Source organism: Aspergillus lucknowensis, assembly GCF_044049455.1.
Source record: "Aspergillus lucknowensis strain CBS 449.75 chromosome Unknown BJX67scaffold_8, whole genome shotgun sequence".
Taxonomy (NCBI): Eukaryota; Fungi; Ascomycota; class Eurotiomycetes; order Eurotiales; family Aspergillaceae; genus Aspergillus; species Aspergillus lucknowensis.
Window position 1 is genome coordinate 83820 of NW_027263552.1, and position 17456 is coordinate 101275.

Genomic DNA, 17456 nt, shown 5'->3' on the forward strand with positions numbered 1-17456 from the left:
AAGTGCGTCATGATGCTCCCGCCATCAGCACCATACTAATGCGTAGTCCCAGCTGGCGCCCAAACGCTATCGCCGGTGTTTAGCCTCCCCGGCACGCCACCCTTGTCACAGATCCAGCGGGAACCTCCAGTAACCCTAATGACCTGGCCGTCCTCGTGCGTGTGCCAATGAGTTCGCGCACATGGGAGGGTTACGTTTGCCACCGCAACCCTGTCAGCTACGGAAATCGGATCGAGATATACGTCGCCGGTAAAGGGTTGCGCCGACTTTGACCGTTTTCTGGTTCGGCGCCTTGGGGCCGCTGAAGATTATACTCTCGGGCATTACGATAGAGGCTTCTTTGCTTTGTTAGTGCTCGTAGTGTAGCACTCGCCTTGCGTACTACCTCCTCTGAGCTGTCCGTTGAAGATCAAGTGGATTGCGATAACGCTTGTCAATGATTAGGGGGAGTAGAGGGTCGGTACAATCTGGACTATGTAATGGAGCCACCGTTTCCCAATATACGTCTCAAGCGCCTGGCATGCTCCGGATCCAATCCTGCTGTCCGACCTCAATAACTCTCCTTAAATCCGGACCGGGGACGTGTATTCTATGCCGAATTTTGGCAAACCTTTGCAGGGGAAGAGGCTGCTGACACTGGGTCCCTTAGATCCACCACGGACTTAATTCTGGATCCTCTCAATCCTTAAATAATTCGCTGAACCAGGAAACGTCCCATCTTCCATGAAATTCTTTGTGGGTCCCATAACTGCCGAACCATCGATGCAGATCAGAAATTGTTCGGTGCGTGGCGATAACCCGAGACGTTTGAGGTATAAATATTCTTAGACAGCCCTCGTCTTCGTGCTTTGTTTTCAATTACCCTGAACATTGACCTCTAAGTTGATCTTACCTTTCATCTTCCAGACGATATCCAAGATGAGCACCGATTACAAGTTCGAAGGCTGGCTTGGCCTCGACGCCAGCTCTGCTGATGGCAAAATGCAATGGAAGGAATTCGAGCCGAAGCCCTGGGAGGAGACTGATGTCGACATCAAGATCACGCATTGCGGTATTTGCGGGTCAGACTTGCATACTTTGCGAAGCGGATGGGTATGTCCTCACCTTCTCTAACGATGCTCCCTTTCCAACTCTCGGGTACATGGACTAACGGGATGGGGATGTAGGGCCCGACAATGTACCCTTGCTGCGTTGGCCACGAAATTGTCGGCATAGCAGTCCGTGTCGGATCTCAGGTCACAAATGGAATCAAGGTTGGTGACCGGGTTGGTGTCGGCGCTCAAGCGGAGTCTTGTCTCGGACGAAAGGGCGACTGCGAGGATTGCGCTTCCGGCAACGAGCAATACTGTGCTCGTCACTTCGGCGGAACTTATAACGGAGTCTTTCTGAACGGGGGCAAGTCATACGGTGGATACGCCCTATACAATCGCTCTCCGGCACACTTCGCTTTCAAGATCCCGGATGGCTTGTCTTCTGCTGCTGCGGCGCCAATGCTTTGCGGTGGTGTCACTGTATACAACCCGCTCAGACACTACGGCTGTGGGCCAGGAAAGACTGTTGGTATTATCGGTGTTGGTGGGTTAGGTCACTTCGGTATTCTGTTCGCGAAGGCTCTCGGCGCGGACAGGGTGGTTGCTATCTCAAGAAAAGCAAATAAGCGCGACGATGCACTGAAAATGGGTGCGTCCAAGTACATCTCGACGGACGAGGACAAGGACTGGGTGCAGGAGAACAAGCGGACTCTTGACTTGATTGTCTGCACAGTTTCGTCGTCGAAGATGCCCATTTCGGACTATGTCTCCCTCTTGAAGCGAGACGGTACGTTCGTGCAGGTCGGCAACCCGGAGGACGGTTCGCTGACTATCCCTGCCCCCGTCCTGATCATGAACAGCGCTAAGCTTGGAGGTTCGCTCATCGGCTCCCCGGAGGTTATCCGAGAGATGCTGGCGCTTGCTGCGGAGAAGAATGTCCAACCTTGGATTGAGGAGAGGCCGATGACGGAGGCGAACAAGGCCATTGTCGATATGAACGATGGCATTGCTCGGTATCGCTATGTGTTGGTGAACGAGAACTAGATGAGATGTTAGATGTTAGCGTTAGAATTCCAATAGATTCAAAACCATAACAGCCAAACCGTTCCTTGGGGCGGCGAACATCGTATGTAGGCGATCTAGGACTCCGAGAAGTGTGCCGCTTCCATTCTTGAGCAAGAAGGAGAGAAGTTTTGTTTTGGCCTGAGGCACACAGGGTATCTTTGCTGAATTGACGTGTCCGTCGTCCACCCTGTTCATCGCCCATCATCATTCCTCGCCTTCTCCTGTACCCAGTTGTCCTGCCATTAGAACTCTCTTTACACCCGTTAAATCCCCATTTTCCATCGCCACTGAGGAATTATGGGGCACTACGTTGTTGGACCATGCCACTTGGCTGATGGAACCTTCTCTAGAAAGACAGAGAGTCCAACTGAAGCACGCTCTCGGATTGATGAATGGCTTGACAAGGGAAAGGTCTTCTTCCCACGAGAGGCAATAAGGGATATCCATGAGCAGCTCAAACGGCCGCTGAGCAAAGGGGACAAGATACCGGTAAAGTCGCTTGACGGCACTAAGCTAGTGTTTGAAGTGAGAACAGGCGAGACGCGCGATATCGGCCAGCACCGGGAAGACATGTGAGCATCCTAGTTTCTCAATGCTGATTCATGCCTGACGCGCTGGGTCCCAAGAGGAAAGCCGAGCATTCGGTACATTTCATACGAGTCTCTCAGAGCCGGAGTAGAATCCACTCGCGACTATCCGCATTTGATATATTGCAATCTGAGGATTAAACATGAAATAACATTTACGGATATCGAAACGGGTGAGCCCGCGCCGAGCATTGCTTTCAAATCCCTTAGCGAGGCCGAGCGCCTTTTCGACACCGCTTTGCGTGTCTGGGAAGAGAGCGAAGTATGGGGCCAAATTGAAGCCACGCTAGTATGCGTGGCATCTACGATCAATATCAAGAAGATAGTAGGGTTTGCCTGTGGGACAATGGTGTTCCCTGAAGATACTCCCTACTTTTCCTATAATTCTGCCTTTCAACACGCATTTCTCGTGACAGCACAGCGGCTGTTGCAAAGGAGACACGCTAACGAGGTTTTCTGCTACGTACAAGACCCGGCATATACGGAGAGAGACCAGTCTGTCCTTGAAGCTCACGGTATCAAGGTTGTTGATGACCCAGAAGGGTTTCTGGAGGTCGATGAATCTTCACTGGTGTTCTCATGCGCGCCAAACGTCCCCGTTAAGCAGATCATCGCCGACATTGCTCGTCCTGCGGTGATAATATGGGATAGAGTTGGGAATGGAAATGACAAGGGCCATCTAGAGTATACTCCCTCGAGCCCCGCGCTTGAAGTGTCCCGCTAAATTGTCCAGGACCGATCCCGATTCGCCCAGGGTGAGGCAAGTGATGTCTTCCTTTTACAGGACTCTCGAGTTCCCGCACGATGAGCATTTCGGAGACATAGCTGTCTATGCTCGAAAGGACCTCGGAGGCCTCGAATAGAAGGGCTACGAGCAAACCCTGAGAACTGACGTGAGAAGTCCGACGGTGCTTTCCTCGTGAAACAACTTCTAAATATTGGGAATATCCGTTCACGTTTTTCCCGGATGATAGTCCCAGTATCATCTCCGAGACGCAACTTCCCATCAATCATGGCTCGGTTCAACAGCTTGCGAACCTCCGGGGCTGACTGGGGAAACCAAAGTTATAGTATTCCAAACCTCAACGTCACGTTCACGGGAAATTAGCCGGAGCTGGCAACTGAGAGTGTCTTCGTCCATATTATCGAAAGTCACATAGACTCCTTCTATAGCATATCTGTAGCCATGTGCGAACGATATCGATTTGCAATCAAGCCTAAGAACCCAAAAGCAGCAGCTTCGTAGGGGAATGCAGACGTCAAGAAACTTCGCCATTTCGCACGTGGCCCAGCGCAGATATTTTCTTTCATCCATAGTTTCCTCAGCCTGCCGGAACATAAAACGTCTGGAGTCGAGCATCTCATTTCCTGTTTCTCTCTCCAGGGAAGCTGGGCCCGCTCGAGTGATAATCGCCCAGGAAACCGCACGATTGGTCTGGAACACGAGGCTGTGGCTGAGCCCACGATGCTCTGCGCAGAAAATAACATTCATGGATATCGAAACAGGTGAGACCGTGCCAAGTATCTGCCGCGTGCAAAAATTGGGGTGGACATGTTCATACTCATTAGTTAAATTCTGTGCATTTATGTAACCACCCTCTCCTATCATTAACTACGATTTATTGTTTCAGCCTTTGCTTGGACATCTATGTACAGCTATTATCCAGGCGGTCCCAGTGAAACCGGTAGACCTTCTATCCAGCTACATATAGGGAAAGGTTACATGGGTACTTCAAGAGAAAGCATTGTCATTCTGTAATCACCTGTAATGATTTGAACTCTTGTCTTCCATTATCTATTAGGATTTACTTAAAAATCCAAGGAGCCATTATATCAAATTCAGTTCCACGCAACGACCAGGATATCCCCAGCGCTTTGACTAACAACAGGGTAACAAAATAACTATTCAGATCCATCCGTCTTCTGAAACTCCAGCTTGCTATTGATATCTTGGGAAATAGTCTCGGACTGACCCTCGTGGTTCAAACACATGATATTCCAAAGCAAACGAACATTATACGCCTCGCTGAATGCTGGTAAAATCGTAATCACCAGTTCGCGGCAGAACTGGGAGCTATATAGGTGACCGGAGGGTGTCAATTCGGCTTTCTCACATGTATATTAGCCGACACATGCTCTGCCCAAAATCTTTGCTATCCAAGTTCCAACAAGTAGATCCTGCAACGCCGAGTTCAAACCAGGTTCAAATGTCAGAATGTTCTCCTGTGCTACAGTACGAGCGAGGAGGGATCCGTCTTCAGCCAACCAACGGGTCCCCGGCATCTCGTTGGACAGACCAGTCAGGGCTGATGCGGAAGAGCAGTGAAGTATCCATCTTGTCGGCTCCATGGTAAGCCTTCTAACTTCCCAGTGCAGTCGCGCTGGAGCCTGATTATCTCAAACTTTGGGCTGTCGGAGTAGGTTTCTATGAAGAGTTCCTGATAGTCCTTGGTAACTCGGTAGATGTGGTAAAGGACATCTTTCTCCAGGAACCTGTCTCGGGAGAGAGGATACTCCAACATCTTTGCGCGGGCTTCTGCACGTCGGACGTGGATCATATTGGTGGCAGTGTCAAGGAGGAGAGAAATTTGGTATGGCTGGAGAAGCCTGCCAGGCAGCTGCTTAATGGTGTAGACGAATTGGTCGAAGGGGAAATTCACCCCGGGCTCGCGGAACGGGATATCGAATGTCAGAGAAAGCTTGTACTCAATCCCCGACTGGTCCTGTGGTTGTGTGTTTGTGTAGGTTCGATTTTTCCATTGGTCATGCGCTTTGCCAATGACTTTACCCTTGATGTCGGCGCTGCGCTTGGCTCCAGCATTCTTCAGCAGTGCAATCATCTCTGTGCGATTGGCTTGGATAGCAAGGTCAAGCGCTGTCAATTCTTGGTCTGATACAGCGGACACATCGGCATTAAGGTACTCCTGGGCCGGCAGGGGGAACCAGGTGCATAGGCCGAATTCCCGCAGCCTGTAGAATCATATCTGGTTGCTTGACGCGGGATCATCACACAGTCGTCGTCCACGGCCATTTCAAACCCAGGGATTGCAACTTCTTGGAAGGTCGGCAGCCAGATGACGGCTGGTCCTTTGTCCTCGCAGCTTTCGAGTCCCCCTCTCTCATTACCACCACAGCCTCAGACCAAACTCAGGTTCCAACAGGGAAAATCCATTGAACGCGAGATGCAGCACCGCTCTATCGCCTTTTGATCGCATCCCACTTGCGGGTCTCGACCTCATTACCCCTCTGTTTCTATCTCCCATCCACTTTTTGAGGCGTAAGGAAAACAGCTGCGATGAATCCGAAACCAGTTTATTTGATGTACCTGGCATCCTGGGTATGGCCCCCTGCTCGTAAGGTACTCTAGTTGGAAGACTAAGGTCCGCAGCGCCCGTTTGTGCCGGAGCTGGCCTTAGTCCCCCAGATTACACATGTAAGCCTGGCATTCGTCAGTCCTGCATTTTTCGATACGTCAGAGCCTCCTCCACCTGAGACTTTGGATTCTTTTTTTACCGATATCGAATCGCTCCCAGCGAAGTTTCCCAAAGGGACAAAGATCCTGTGGGCGCTGGGAGGTTGGGGTGATACGGAGTCGTTTCGTGTGCGAAAACCGAGGAGAGTCGGCGATTGTTTGCAAAGAACGTCAAGGCTGTGCTTGATGCAACCGGTGTAGATGGTAAGTTAACTTCCGGCGTTTGAAAATTTGGCGCTGACTTTGCGCATAGGCGTTGACTTGGACTGGGAATACCGTGGGTGAGCGACCTGCCCCGAATAGATTGTGGTTAGTCTACTGACACGAGCTAATAGTGGTAACGGCGAGAACTACAAGAAGCCGGGCTGCACAAACGCTGACAAAGTGTGGGGAATCGACGCATATCCTGAGCTCTTCGCAGAGCTGCGAGCTGCCCTGGGCCCCGAGAGGACTCTCTGTGCTGCTATCCCCTGTATCCCCCGCGACATGATCGCCTTTGACGCAGAACACTTGGCCAAGGTCGTGCCACACATGGACTTCTTCAGTTTGATGGCATACGATCTTATCAACCGCCGAGATACTTTAACGGGCCGTCGCGCCGGTGTTGAGGGACTCCCTGGTCGCAGTCGACGGGTATCTGGGCAACGGGATTCCCCCAGGGAAGGCCGTTGTCGGCTTCGCCTTCTATCTCAAGTGGTTCAAAGTCCTTCCGATCAAAAATCATCCGGGCCCGATCAAGACACCGATCGGGCTCCCGACCGCTCAGATGGAGGATCCTGTTACGGGTGACGACCTCGTAAGAACCAGCGCGGTTGTCTGGTCGGATGGACCCTGCCCGTCTCTTGCTGCCTCACTTGAACGAGCCGTTAATGATGGATGCTCTGACGATTACCAAAGGGTCATCACTAGCTGGACCATGAGGATAACATATTCTGGACATGGGAGACACCAGAGGCAAATAGTGAAGAAGTATGACATGGTAGTGCAGCCGAAAAGGCTAGGAGGAGCTTTTGCATGGGATCTGGGTTGTGATTCATAGGACTGGAGTCATCTGAAGGCTCTCAATAGCGCAGCAGAAGGTCGGCGTGCCGGCGCACGCTGAGCTTTCGCACGACCTTCTCCATTTCCTTATACCTAGTTGCAAGCTCATTGGTGCGTACCTGGATCTGTTCGTAACGAGTGGGTCAAGAATTCCATCAATATGGTCCTGAATGCTCCCATTGAAGCTGGTGAATTGTATCTGTCTGAAGGCCCGACGGTTAGTCCCACTCGAGTGATAATCGCCCGGGAAACTGCGCTGTTCATTGGACACGAGACGGTGGCGAAGCCCACCATGCTCTCGGTGCGTTGGAATCGCCTCTCCTTGGGTGCCTGGGATTGACTCACTTCGTGACTCGGTTGCAGATGACTGGGCCTGAAGATTCATACCCCTTCCCAGTGAGTCAAAGAGTCAAAGCATCTCTCTCAGCACTCGATCATTCGAGGAGAGAACAAAGAGCATCACGTGTTTATAAAGCCGCTATCGAGCCGAAGGACACCGGTAGACACAAGCAAACGCTCCCATGTCCTGAGAGGAGAAACTTCAAATCCACCTTTGAACCCGACAGTATCAAGTAATTCAATGAAGCACCTCGCCGCCTACCTCCTCCTCATTGTCGGCGGAAACACCAAACCCTCTGCCGAAGATATCAAAGAAGTTCTTGCGTCTGTGGGAGTTGATTATGATGAGGAGCGCCTCAATCAGCTCTTGAATGAATTGAGTGGCAAGGATATTCACGAGGTGTGTCAGATACATCAGGTTCCTGAACCATTCAAGTAGAAACTAGCATACTAACGAGACTCCAGCTAATCGCAATCGGGTCATCCAAACTCGCCACGGGTATCGGGTCTAGCCCGAGTGCTGGGGAGACAGAGGCCCCAGAACCTGCACGAGAGATTAGAGACGACTGTTCGGTTGAGGGTGGTTGCTGCGATGATTGCGGCGATGAGGAGGATTTCGGATTTGGATTGTTTGAGTGATGGACTTTGTAGATTCAGATCTAGGAATGCAACCCATATAACACAAACGGACTCCCTAATCCTTGTCGTGTGCCCAAGAGACCTGCCAGGTGTGGAGCGGCGTTGCTCATGCAAAGCCTTGGGCATTCAAATGGGATCGAGGCAACCATTCCCGTCGAAGGAGTCGGGACGTTCAACCTCCCGTGATTCAGGGCGCTCTGAGGTATTGCCGGGGCTGCGCCGACATCTACGTCCTTGCTCCGCCTTCAAGGCGAACGGACCACGATCCCTCCTTTCGAAAAAAACTGTAAGCAGCCGCAGTCACATTCTCTGGCTATGCCCAACGTGCACGGTTCTTCTTAACCGAAGGCTCCTTCGAAGACGCTGTGCCCACTCCTTCGAAGACGCTGTGCCCACCGCGTCAAGCGAGTCGAACCGCCTGTCTCTTGTCGTCGAAGAGCCTTAGTCGCGGCGGTATTCCCGACGTCGCGCGCCCTCCTGAGGAGGTATTCGAAGCTGTATTTCTCAACTTTATCGTCATAGACAAGTCCGGAGGCCACTATTAAGGGAATAAGCGAGTTCGTGCTTTCCAGATTCAACCGGATCGCCGTCAGAAGACCTTCAAGCCTCGACTTCTGATTCAAGCGGTTCGTGGCGAGGAGAGCCTTTGCTAAATCAACTTCTCCTCGATTGATTGCCTTTTCAAAGGGAAGCTTGGTGTTGACATCGAGGTCTTTCCTTCTCAGCAGAAGCTCCGCCAGGGGAGGCTTGGTGATGGCATATGAGAGAGGTGTATCTCCCAAACCAGGTACCAAGTTGATATCGACCTCGTCACATTCCACAAATATCCGCACTATCTCAGCGCGGTTACCATATATCGCAGAGTGGATCGGCGTTCCCCAGGGACTGGTCACGTTCGGATCTGCTCCAGCGACCAGGAGACATTTGACGATTTCGGGTTTGCCCAGCCGCACTGCGAGGACGAGAGCCGTTCCACCCACACGGGCTTCTTCGTTTACGTCCACTCCACCACATTCAACCAACCGCCGCACAACGCCCGGGTGGCCCCCCTTAACAGCTTGGAATAGTAACGGGCCATCACCACAAAGTGTCTCGAATCTCGTCTTCCTCGGTTCGAGATTCGCCCCGGCGTCCAGGAGGAGTTTCACCACCGCCTCATGGCCCTCCCTCACGGCGAGTTCCAGGGGGGTATACTTATCCGGGAGAGTTGCCTCAATATTAACGCCGTCCTTGGCCAACAGCAGCTCGACAATCCGGTCGTGGCCTGATACCGCAGCAACGACGAGCGGCGCTGTCTGTCTGAGAGGGGTCTGGTACTCCAGCGCTATCCGCGCGGTCGCTTCGCGGTTAAATCGTGCAGCCCAAACCAAGGCCGAGCAGCCCCGTCTCCGCCTTACATTGTACTGGTAGAGGCACGGGTTGAATATCTGGTGGAAATAGCGATTTACTCGCGATAGAGACCCGAGGGCTCGTCGGGAGCGGGTGTGTTTCGCGATAAGGAGGCAGATCTCCGGTGGGAGATCGCCGAAAGCTGGCTTTGGTCCGTCCATTTGCTGCCGATTGAGTGATAACCTGGTTGTCTCGCTGACTGGAGGAGTGGCCTTGTTTTAATCTTTGTCCCCAGGCCGACGGTTGGGGGAACGAGCGGAGTCAGCGAGTGAGTCAGAAAGAAAAGAAGGGGAGTCACACGCCCAGCTTTGGGATCGTCATGTTAAAATTGCAGGGCCTGTTGAAGCGGTACGAAGGATGAGAAAATACTAACCAGCTCCAGACCGAACCGAGACATGGCACGGACAAGGCTGTGCCTCTGAATACGAAATCAGTCCAAGCGTCGACAAGGTACACCGCCCTGGCAGGGAAATCAACTCTTAGCCATGGGTATTCATGCTAGAAAATCACCAAGTCTAAGTAACAAGCTGTACAAATGCGAAGGAAAAACTCTATAAGGAAAGCTCGAAAAAAGCAAACGCCGCAACAACGATGGATATCGTGACAAATCCCCAACTCGGTTGATAAGTATTCATTCCCCTTCGCTGGAAAAATAAATCCCCTCTATATGTAGACGCAACCACTTTTTAGTCGAAAAACTTCTTCATGAAGGTGTGGGCCAGCTCGACACCAGCACTGGAAAAGCGGTTAGCTCAATCCTATTGTTTTAAATATGGGAGAGAACTCACAATGTCGCAGCATTCGCAGGAACGGCACGAGCCAAGGCTGGCCCGAATCCAGGGAAGAACGCCTTGAATCCTCCGTTCGCGTAAACCGTCCGGATCGTACCGCCGATTGTGGGTTTACCGGGCGCACTCTGAAGACGCGACTTAATTGTGTCGACGGGGAAAACGGGAATCCACATCGCAACACCCGCAGCACCACCAGCAGTCAGAACAGCCGGCAAGGACACTTCCCCGGTAACATTGCCATTCGCATCCTTGGGGGTCAGCGAGCGCTTGATGTATTCGTATGTCGCAAAGTACGCGGCGGATCCGGGGCCGTCACGAGCGAGGGTCATGGCGCTTCCGCGGAAAACACTGCGAATCCCACCCTCCTTGTACAGCTGCCGAACAACATCCACACCACCGGAGTACTTCGGCTTCTGGCCGGGGGGCGGGGGATTCTGTCCCTGAATCTGGAGAAGCACCTTCACACGCTCGAAGGGAGCTGTGATGAGGGTCATGGGAATCGCGGAGAAGAAACCGGCAGCTGAGATCTGGCCGATGGTGTATTGGGGAGTATTGTTCTGCACCTTCACTTCGGACAAGGAGCTGACGAGCGTTTTGCCCAGGTCGTAACCCTATTATGTGGTCAATTGCTATTTTGGACGAATCTTCGTTCGAAAAAGACGTACCCAGAAACTAACGGCGACTATCGCAGGGCATCAGTCCGAAGCTCGGATTCGTTCGGGGAAGGGAAACTTACACATAGGCGTAACGCCGACTAGAGGAGCAGAAACACCAGCATAAAGACCCTAGGTAGTGTCAATTGATTGCAGAATGAACATGATCAGTCGCATAAACTCACGCGAACAAGGCCCTCGCGGGCTATCGTCTTCTTCACCACATCAATTGCACCGGAGTAGACGCCCTTCTCAGCCGTTTGCAGCCGGACCTTGACCAGATCAAAGGGATGGCCGACAACGACGGCGCACACACCACCGACACCACCAGCGACGAAGGAGCGAATTTGAGCAGCAGTTTGGTTGACTGCCTTTGTTTCGGCACTCTTGAGGGACTCCTGGATGGTGTCTGAGGTGGGGGATTCGGCGGAGGACATGGCGGCGGGGGAGGCGGAGAGCGGGCGAAGCGAGTGGGAGCGGTCCGGAGAATTGATGAAGGAGACGGAGAAGATGAGAGGAGGGCGCAAGGGAGAGGAAAGAAGTCGCCAGTCAACGGTTTGTTCAGGGTAAGTGACACGAGGAACTGAAAAGAAAAGACAGGAGAGAAATTTAACCTCGCCCCGGCTTGACAACAATGGACGAGGTGGTGCCCCGGAAGCCGAACGGGGGAACAGTGCAGGGACCGAGACGCTCGTTGCCTCGGCTCGGCTGGCATCAATAGTTAGTCCGGCCCCGTTATCCAAACATGCCCGCGATGGCCAACTCGGTGGAGAGCACAAAGCTGGCACAGGTCGTGTGCTCGCTGACCTCGCCCGAGATTTTGTATCTCTGTCTTTCTTCCATCACGTTCCTCGAAGCTGTCGAACACTTCTATATTCAACAATCATGCCGAGCAACAACACACAGCACCGGATGAACGGAGCTGCCTCCTACCACTGTGCCTTTGATCCCGTGACCAGAGACCCAGATGTTCAGCCCACCGGGCGACGGGAATCACATCCACAAGGCTTCTCCGCTAACGGCCGTTTCCACCCTGCCGGCGTCTCGGCCGCGTCTCGTGCATCATCACTAATGCCAAGAGAATCACATGAATATCAATCACAAGAGCCATGGGACCCAGTCAATCAAACAATATTATTGGCAAGGATCGAAGAGCCTTATAATACAATACAATTATGTATATACACAAATCCAAATGGTTCGACGATCTCAATATCCAATATTCGAAATGCGAGTGGTTTATTATGTACGATCTCCTCCTCGAAACAATGCGCCCGCTGAATCAAACAAGTTGCTGTCTATTTGCACTTGCCCTGGCTGTCGTGGATGTCTTGCTACAGGAGGGTCAGCTATCATCATCTCGCGTTGCCTTTTGACAGAGCGTGGAAGAACATACGACACAGATGCCGGATTCGCAGATACCGAGCTTTCCATCCTTTGTGCAGGTCGCGCCAGATGGGAGCTGCGGACGTTGTTAGTCTTTTGAGAAAAAGTCAGCAGACACAAGGATGAACAATCAACGCACCTTGGCTGGCTCCTTTGCAGGAAGGGCCATGGCAGAGCCGATGAGAGCAAGAGCGGCGATCCAGGTGAACTTCATTGTGTTGGTGGGTATGGAGTTGAGAGGTTGAGTTCGGTTTGGGTTCGTGGAATCTGTAGATTGGAGCTTGGGAGGGAGCGGGACGATTGATGGACTCAGAAATGTCCGTCAACCAGGCTGGCATCTTTATATGCATTGCTGGCACCCTCGTTCCTCGGAGTCGCGATCCCCTTTTCCAGTCCATGGTTAATCCTGTGGCGGACATATTACGCAAGTTCTCAATAGTGCCGCCTACATAGGTGATGATTTTCTCATGGACGACCGAGCGAAGGACGCAACAACGAACGATAAGTCAGACAAAACGCCAACCGAATATCTGGTCATCGACGGCCACTCCCATATGGGAAATGCCCCTGAGTCCTCCCGCTCTGTGACGGTTGCTCCCCAGACAAAGTGGGAATGAGCTATCTCCGCCAAGTCGGGGGGGTGGAAATCAAACAACTTTTTGTAACTCCGGAGCCCTACATTGATTTGACGAATGTGATCAGCCCAATGGAAGTTGTCTTTGTCTCTCTGTCCTTGTCAAGTATTCTGGCCTCGAGACTGGGCGTTCGGAGTTGACCAAGTCCCCGGCCCGGGCTCTCCCCTGAGGCTCCCGAAATGATCTCCCTTGGCATCTCAGCTCTTCCCCGACCCAACCCCTGAGCCTCTCTCAGCCTCGAGGGCCGAAAGGGTCAGTCAAGGACATCCTGATCTCTCCTGCAATCATAAGAAACATTCCGCCCACTCTCGATCTCGGTCCTGGAAATCAAACGATCGTCCAGCACACCGCCGAACATCAGCCCCAAGGATGACCGTAGAATTCCAGAAATATGTCTCTCAGGATCTTCGCGAAAACCCCAATATAGCACATCTGTGATGCCCTCTCAAATTTTGGGACTGGAACGGAGAACCGCATTCACATCGACGAAATGTGGATTTCAGTTTGTGTTCCAATCGCGCACTGCCCATCCCCTGCTTTTCGAGGCTTTTCCTGGGTCTGACTGACCGACGGATGAAATATGGTCGTTCTCCGCGGGGGTTCGCAACCTCGGATCCATGACTTGAAACAAAGTAGCCTCAATGGATATGGTCGGACGAGCATCAAGATAACACTAGCACAAGCAGAAGTCTGTAAAAATTGCATTAAGCATGCGTTGAATTGATTATGGACCGGTAACAGGTATCTACTCGTGGCCATGACAATATAACCCGTGCTAACATATACATTAGGGTCAAAGGTAGCATAAACCTCCGTGCATCATTAGTGTAAGTATACCAGGCAGATTCGCTCGAAACGAGCCTGGATGGGGTCATCATTCATCAATCAGAGAATGAACATGGCGGCAAGACCGAGCGCACCAGCAGCTCCGGTCGCGATAGCATTGCGGGGTGCAGCACCAGTGGTATCGTCGTCACCGGAGCCGTCTGAAGAACCATTGCCGTTCCCATCTCCATTTCCATTGCCATTTCCAGAGCTGGAGCCAGTCCCAGACGTGGTGGTAGAGCTAGGGCCGGTCGTCGTGGAAGTCTTGGTGCTCAGGGTCGTGGTGGTACCATGAGTTTGGGAAGTAGTACTGGTGGACTGCGTGCGGATTAGTGAAGGGTTTATGCCACAGGCGAGAAGGGTGACTTTACCTGTCCAGGGGACGAAGTCAGGGTTGGGGTAGGGCCAGTGGTTCCGGAGCCGCCAGAAGTGGTGGTCTGGCCGTCACCATCGTCGTCACCGCCGGTGGAGGTAGGGCCGACCGTGGTCGTGGTGCCATCTGGACCAGTGCCAACGGATGAGGTGCCAGTCGAGGTACCGGTCAGAGTACCACCGGGTTCGTCGGTGGCAGTTGGGTCTGGAGTAAGAGTCAGGTCACCACCGGAATTACCTGTTGCCGTCATGTCAGTCCGAACGGCGCTCGGACTGCCTGGGTGCGCACATACCTGGACACTGGGCGAGAGCCGCCTGGAGCACAGCCTGAGCATCGTCTTCAGGGCACGCTTCAGAGGTGCAATCGTGAATACCGAATCGGTAGTCTGGGGTTTCGCAGAGACACTCGAGGTCACCGTCATCACAGCCCAGTTCTCCTGCTTTCGCAAGCATGTTGCCGAGACACTTGTTCTGCCGCGAGAAGGTTAGTCCAGAGACGAAGCGGACAGCGCGCCTCAGGCACTTACCGCACACTCGCTGACACTGCTCTGGGCGCGGGCCATGGAGACAGCGGCCAACAGGGCCACGGGAAGCATGAAAGACTTCATTGTGTGGAGGTGAAATAAGCTGTCGAAGAAGTAAGAGTATTGAGTAAGTCGAGATAATTGAGACTTCAGAGAGCTTTGCAGGAGGGCAGATGAGCAGAAGCGAAGAGAGAAAAGAAGGGGGGCAGACGGAGAAGACGAAGGAGAAGAGCAGGGTTTTAAAAATCAAAACAACACAAGAAGGAACAAGGAACAGGCTGGGTCGTCCCTGCCACTCGAATCGAGGCTTTCCGATCGATCGTCGGGGTTTCCCTGCAGCCGGACCCAGTTTCTTTGCCAGGACGATTGCTGGGAGTGGTGGCGAACGCCATTCTTGGGTCGCCGTGGGGATAGCTTCAAGTCCGCAGGTCCACGGGTGCGTTCGCTGCTCGCCCAACGTGGCAAACACACCCACAGCTCCTCAACCCACTTGCATGGCTTCGTCTTGTCATTGGAAGAAACTCCGATCACCTCCCCACGGACCTCCAGGAATGCCTTTTCTTGGCTATCTGGAGGGAGATTAAGATTCAGGGCTTTCCTCGAGCAAGGATAGCTGCAGATGAATCTTGTTGATCGCACCATTTTTGGGGTGCAGGCTTGGAGGAGAGCATCCAGCAGGAAAGCTGTGCAACCAAACGACGTCAATGAATGCCAGCGTCATCACGGTCGATGCTGCCCAATGCCTGGACACCGGGCATATCAGTTTTCTGCACGCTCTCAGGACCGATCTGAAGGCTCTCCTTCCTTTTCGCTTCATTCTCGATGTGCATTGACCCACAGTAATGAGTCTGGTTCGCCCAAACTTGGATCTTGTTTCCGGACCTTCATCACCGCCGATCAAGCTGATCGTCATCCGGGTTCCCAGCCACAGAAGCGTGCGTCCCCACACCCTTGGTTGGCGATCGACCCCCCAGTGGCTGGATCTGCAAGATTTTTGCCCCCGCTCATTGGGACTGTCGCTGGGAAACCAACGGATGAATTTCAAGGCTGCTACTTTCGGTGTGGTTCAAGGATTGTTGTGCGTCCTCTGAGAGGCAACACCTCGAGGCAGCCAGCTTGACTGTTTCGCAGTCGCACCAAATGGCCGTCACTTCATCCGCAGAGTGGTCACGTGATAGTCGTGAGTCCTTTGCGTCTCGTCTGTTCTGCAATCTGGCAGTGCAGTGACTGTGTCACTTGCCGGCGTCTCTTCCCTCATCCTTTGGTGTCCAAGCTGCAGAGCACGATGCAACGGGAGGAATTGCTTTTCAATATAGCTTCATTTATTGCTGGTGTGTTTATGTTAGATTACGGTGCTGATAGATTCGTTGACCACACTGCCATCGTTGCCCAACGCCTTGGAGTCTCCCAGACGTTGGTCGCTTTACTCACTGCTGGCGCTGAATATGAGGAGGTGCGTGCAATCATCTCTCTTCTCTTCGACTTCGTACTCATTCCTTTCTATTGCAGCTTGCCGTGGTCATCGCCGCCGTGCTCCAGAAACAGTCGGCCCTTGCCATCGGGAATGTGATGGGCTCTACGATCTCTAACATCCTGGGCGCCTTTTCTCTCGGCCTCTTGCTGCACCCTGGACATGTAGTTTTTGATAGGAGCGCCCAAGTATATACGGCTCTGCTTCTGCTCGTTACGACTGCTTTCTGCATCCTGGCCTGTTTCGGCACATTGAATGCCACTGCTGGCGGCATACTCGTTGCTGCATTTGTAGTGTATATGCTGTCGATCTTCGTTGCGATCCACAAGGGCGTTGTGACTCCGCCTCAAGCTTCTGATAGTGACAGCGATAGCGATGAAGGTATGAGTGACGATGAACATCCGAATCCTTCGGGTCGGCAAACCGGCCTACCCGAGACAGAAGCATCACCTCTACTCTCAAGGGACATCAGCAGACACCAGAGAAGACCGCGCCCGCTCGCATACCATGTCTCTCAGCTCATCATAGGCCTTGCCGCGCTTACACTCTCCGGCTATATATTGTCGCACAGCGCGTCCGCAATCGCAGAGTACCTCAATCTCTCAGCAACTGTCATCGGGTTCACAGTGGTCTCATTTGCGACTACATTACCGGAAAAGATGATAGCCTTGATGAGCGGCGCCCGCGGACATAGTGGCATCATCGTAGCAACGACTGCGGGCAGCAATATATTCCTCTTAACTCTATGCTCGGGCGTTGTTGGCCTTGCCCAGATCCCAGCTGACCAGAACAACCACGACCAAGTGCAACTCTTTGAAGTCGTCTTCACTTGGGTGTCCTCTTTCATGCTCTTTTTGGTTGTCTTACTTGGTGCGAATCGCATCATAGGCGCCGTGTTCCTGGTTATGTACTTGGTGTTTTTGGTACTTGAATTTACCATATTTAGAAGATAGCACAGCACATAGGTTAACCAAATAAACGTTTTTTTCTAAACGTTCCAAATCTCCACATTCTCATCCACTTGGGTATGGGTCTCCCCAACTCGAGAAGACATGGCCAGGCATACTGCGAGAGGTGGTACTCTTCGTGCTAGAAGCACCATAAACCGTGGGATACAACGAGCGCCCGCGTTGGTCCTTCCTTTCCTATCTCTACGAGTGATACTAACCCTCCCAACCTTGGTAGGCTCACTATCTTCCTTTCGTGCTACGGTCCGCGCGACTAGGAGCAACCGGT

General features: G+C 52.6%; 10 protein-coding genes across 10 annotated transcripts; 5 read left to right on the forward strand and 5 right to left on the reverse strand.

The window, feature by feature from the left end:
* Window positions 1–398: 398 nt before the first annotated feature.
* Window positions 399–2159, forward strand: BJX67DRAFT_346797 (NAD(P)-dependent alcohol dehydrogenase). The gene is made up of 2 exons (XM_071028451.1): window positions 399–1092; window positions 1167–2159. The coding sequence occupies exons 1-2, from the start codon at window positions 919–921 to the stop codon at window positions 2073–2075; spliced, it is 1083 nt and encodes a 360-aa protein (XP_070888666.1). The 5' UTR covers window positions 399–918; the 3' UTR covers window positions 2076–2159.
* A 166-nt stretch (window positions 2160–2325) lies between these two features.
* BJX67DRAFT_319858 (SRR1 family protein) lies at window positions 2326–3618 on the forward strand. The gene is made up of 3 exons (XM_071027306.1): window positions 2326–2668; window positions 2723–3367; window positions 3417–3618. Exons 1-3 carry the CDS (start codon window positions 2394–2396, stop codon window positions 3544–3546), a joined length of 1050 nt encoding a protein of 349 aa, XP_070888667.1. The 5' UTR covers window positions 2326–2393; the 3' UTR covers window positions 3547–3618.
* Window positions 3619–4983: 1365 nt separating this feature from the next.
* BJX67DRAFT_378748 (uncharacterized protein) lies at window positions 4984–5523 on the reverse strand (the record flags this gene model as incomplete). The annotated part of the gene is made up of 1 exon (XM_071032400.1): window positions 4984–5523. The coding sequence occupies one exon, from the start codon at window positions 5521–5523 to the stop codon at window positions 4984–4986; it is 540 nt and encodes a 179-aa protein (XP_070888668.1).
* Window positions 5524–5978: 455 nt separating this feature from the next.
* Window positions 5979–7679, forward strand: BJX67DRAFT_391725 (glycoside hydrolase family 18 protein; the record flags this gene model as incomplete). The annotated part of the gene is made up of 5 exons (XM_071034839.1): window positions 5979–6020; window positions 6072–6282; window positions 6409–6436; window positions 6491–6756; window positions 6815–7679. The coding sequence occupies 5 exons, from the start codon at window positions 5979–5981 to the stop codon at window positions 7192–7194; spliced, it is 927 nt and encodes a 308-aa protein (XP_070888669.1). The 3' UTR covers window positions 7195–7679.
* BJX67DRAFT_319909 (ribosomal protein P2) lies at window positions 7680–8343 on the forward strand. The gene is made up of 2 exons (XM_071027307.1): window positions 7680–7935; window positions 8001–8343. The coding sequence occupies exons 1-2, from the start codon at window positions 7777–7779 to the stop codon at window positions 8172–8174; spliced, it is 333 nt and encodes a 110-aa protein (XP_070888670.1). The 5' UTR covers window positions 7680–7776; the 3' UTR covers window positions 8175–8343.
* Window positions 8344–8406: 63 nt separating this feature from the next.
* Window positions 8407–10207, reverse strand: BJX67DRAFT_319970 (ankyrin repeat-containing domain protein). The gene is made up of 2 exons (XM_071027309.1): window positions 9864–10207; window positions 8407–9786 (listed from the first exon to the last, which is right to left on the reverse strand). The coding sequence occupies exon 2, from the start codon at window positions 9722–9724 to the stop codon at window positions 8513–8515; it is 1212 nt and encodes a 403-aa protein (XP_070888671.1). The 5' UTR covers window positions 9725–9786; window positions 9864–10207; the 3' UTR covers window positions 8407–8512.
* Window positions 9987–11542, reverse strand: BJX67DRAFT_320041 (carnitine:acyl carnitine antiporter). The gene is made up of 5 exons (XM_071027310.1): window positions 11193–11542; window positions 11091–11139; window positions 11020–11036; window positions 10352–10965; window positions 9987–10298 (listed from the first exon to the last, which is right to left on the reverse strand). The coding sequence occupies exons 1-5, from the start codon at window positions 11442–11444 to the stop codon at window positions 10250–10252; spliced, it is 981 nt and encodes a 326-aa protein (XP_070888672.1). The 5' UTR covers window positions 11445–11542; the 3' UTR covers window positions 9987–10249.
* Window positions 11543–12305: 763 nt separating this feature from the next.
* Window positions 12306–12607, reverse strand: BJX67DRAFT_378752 (uncharacterized protein; the record flags this gene model as incomplete). The annotated part of the gene is made up of 3 exons (XM_071032401.1): window positions 12306–12341; window positions 12404–12469; window positions 12533–12607. The coding sequence occupies 3 exons, from the start codon at window positions 12605–12607 to the stop codon at window positions 12306–12308; spliced, it is 177 nt and encodes a 58-aa protein (XP_070888673.1).
* Window positions 12608–13708: 1101 nt separating this feature from the next.
* Window positions 13709–15100, reverse strand: BJX67DRAFT_319922 (CFEM domain-containing protein). Its single transcript, XM_071027308.1, has 4 exons — window positions 14753–15100; window positions 14519–14696; window positions 14225–14463; window positions 13709–14171 (listed from the first exon to the last, which is right to left on the reverse strand). The coding sequence occupies exons 1-4, from the start codon at window positions 14831–14833 to the stop codon at window positions 13914–13916; spliced, it is 756 nt and encodes a 251-aa protein (XP_070888674.1). The 5' UTR covers window positions 14834–15100; the 3' UTR covers window positions 13709–13913.
* A 934-nt stretch (window positions 15101–16034) lies between these two features.
* BJX67DRAFT_378754 (sodium:calcium antiporter) lies at window positions 16035–17173 on the forward strand (the record flags this gene model as incomplete). Its single annotated transcript, XM_071032402.1, has 2 exons — window positions 16035–16202; window positions 16259–17173. 2 exons carry the CDS (start codon window positions 16035–16037, stop codon window positions 17171–17173), a joined length of 1083 nt encoding a protein of 360 aa, XP_070888675.1.
* Between the last annotated feature and the right edge of the window lie 283 nt (window positions 17174–17456).

What these genes read in the sequence shown, in the direction of transcription:
- BJX67DRAFT_320041 (XM_071027310.1), bottom strand. Translation starts at nt 11,444, where the DNA reads ATGTCCTCCGCCGAATCCCCCACCTCAGACACCATCCAGGAGTCCCTC. An exon ending in CCCGCGAGGGCCTTGTTCGC is followed by an intron (nt 11,140 to 11,192) that starts GTGAGTTTATGC and finishes GACACTACCTAG; the next exon opens with GGTCTTTATGCTGGTGTTTC. An exon ending in CCTGCGAATGCTGCGACATT is followed by an intron (nt 10,299 to 10,351) that starts GTGAGTTCTCTC and finishes CCGCTTTTCCAG; the next exon opens with TGCTGGTGTCGAGCTGGCCC.
- BJX67DRAFT_319858 (XM_071027306.1), top strand. Translation starts at nt 2,394, where the DNA reads ATGGGGCACTACGTTGTTGGACCATGCCACTTGGCTGATGGAACCTTC. An exon ending in GGCCAGCACCGGGAAGACAT is followed by an intron (nt 2,669 to 2,722) that starts GTGAGCATCCTA and finishes CTGGGTCCCAAG; the next exon opens with AGGAAAGCCGAGCATTCGGT. An exon ending in AATGACAAGGGCCATCTAGA is followed by an intron (nt 3,368 to 3,416) that starts GTATACTCCCTC and finishes TAAATTGTCCAG; the next exon opens with GACCGATCCCGATTCGCCCA.
- BJX67DRAFT_319970 (XM_071027309.1), bottom strand. Translation starts at nt 9,724, where the DNA reads ATGGACGGACCAAAGCCAGCTTTCGGCGATCTCCCACCGGAGATCTGC.
- BJX67DRAFT_346797 (XM_071028451.1), top strand. Translation starts at nt 919, where the DNA reads ATGAGCACCGATTACAAGTTCGAAGGCTGGCTTGGCCTCGACGCCAGC. An exon ending in ATACTTTGCGAAGCGGATGG is followed by an intron (nt 1,093 to 1,166) that starts GTATGTCCTCAC and finishes ATGGGGATGTAG; the next exon opens with GGCCCGACAATGTACCCTTG.
- BJX67DRAFT_319909 (XM_071027307.1), top strand. Translation starts at nt 7,777, where the DNA reads ATGAAGCACCTCGCCGCCTACCTCCTCCTCATTGTCGGCGGAAACACC. An exon ending in GTGGCAAGGATATTCACGAG is followed by an intron (nt 7,936 to 8,000) that starts GTGTGTCAGATA and finishes ACGAGACTCCAG; the next exon opens with CTAATCGCAATCGGGTCATC.
- BJX67DRAFT_319922 (XM_071027308.1), bottom strand. Translation starts at nt 14,833, where the DNA reads ATGAAGTCTTTCATGCTTCCCGTGGCCCTGTTGGCCGCTGTCTCCATG. An exon ending in GGCTCTCGCCCAGTGTCCAG is followed by an intron (nt 14,464 to 14,518) that starts GTATGTGCGCAC and finishes TGACGGCAACAG; the next exon opens with GTAATTCCGGTGGTGACCTG. An exon ending in TGACTTCGTCCCCTGGACAG is followed by an intron (nt 14,172 to 14,224) that starts GTAAAGTCACCC and finishes ATCCGCACGCAG; the next exon opens with TCCACCAGTACTACTTCCCA.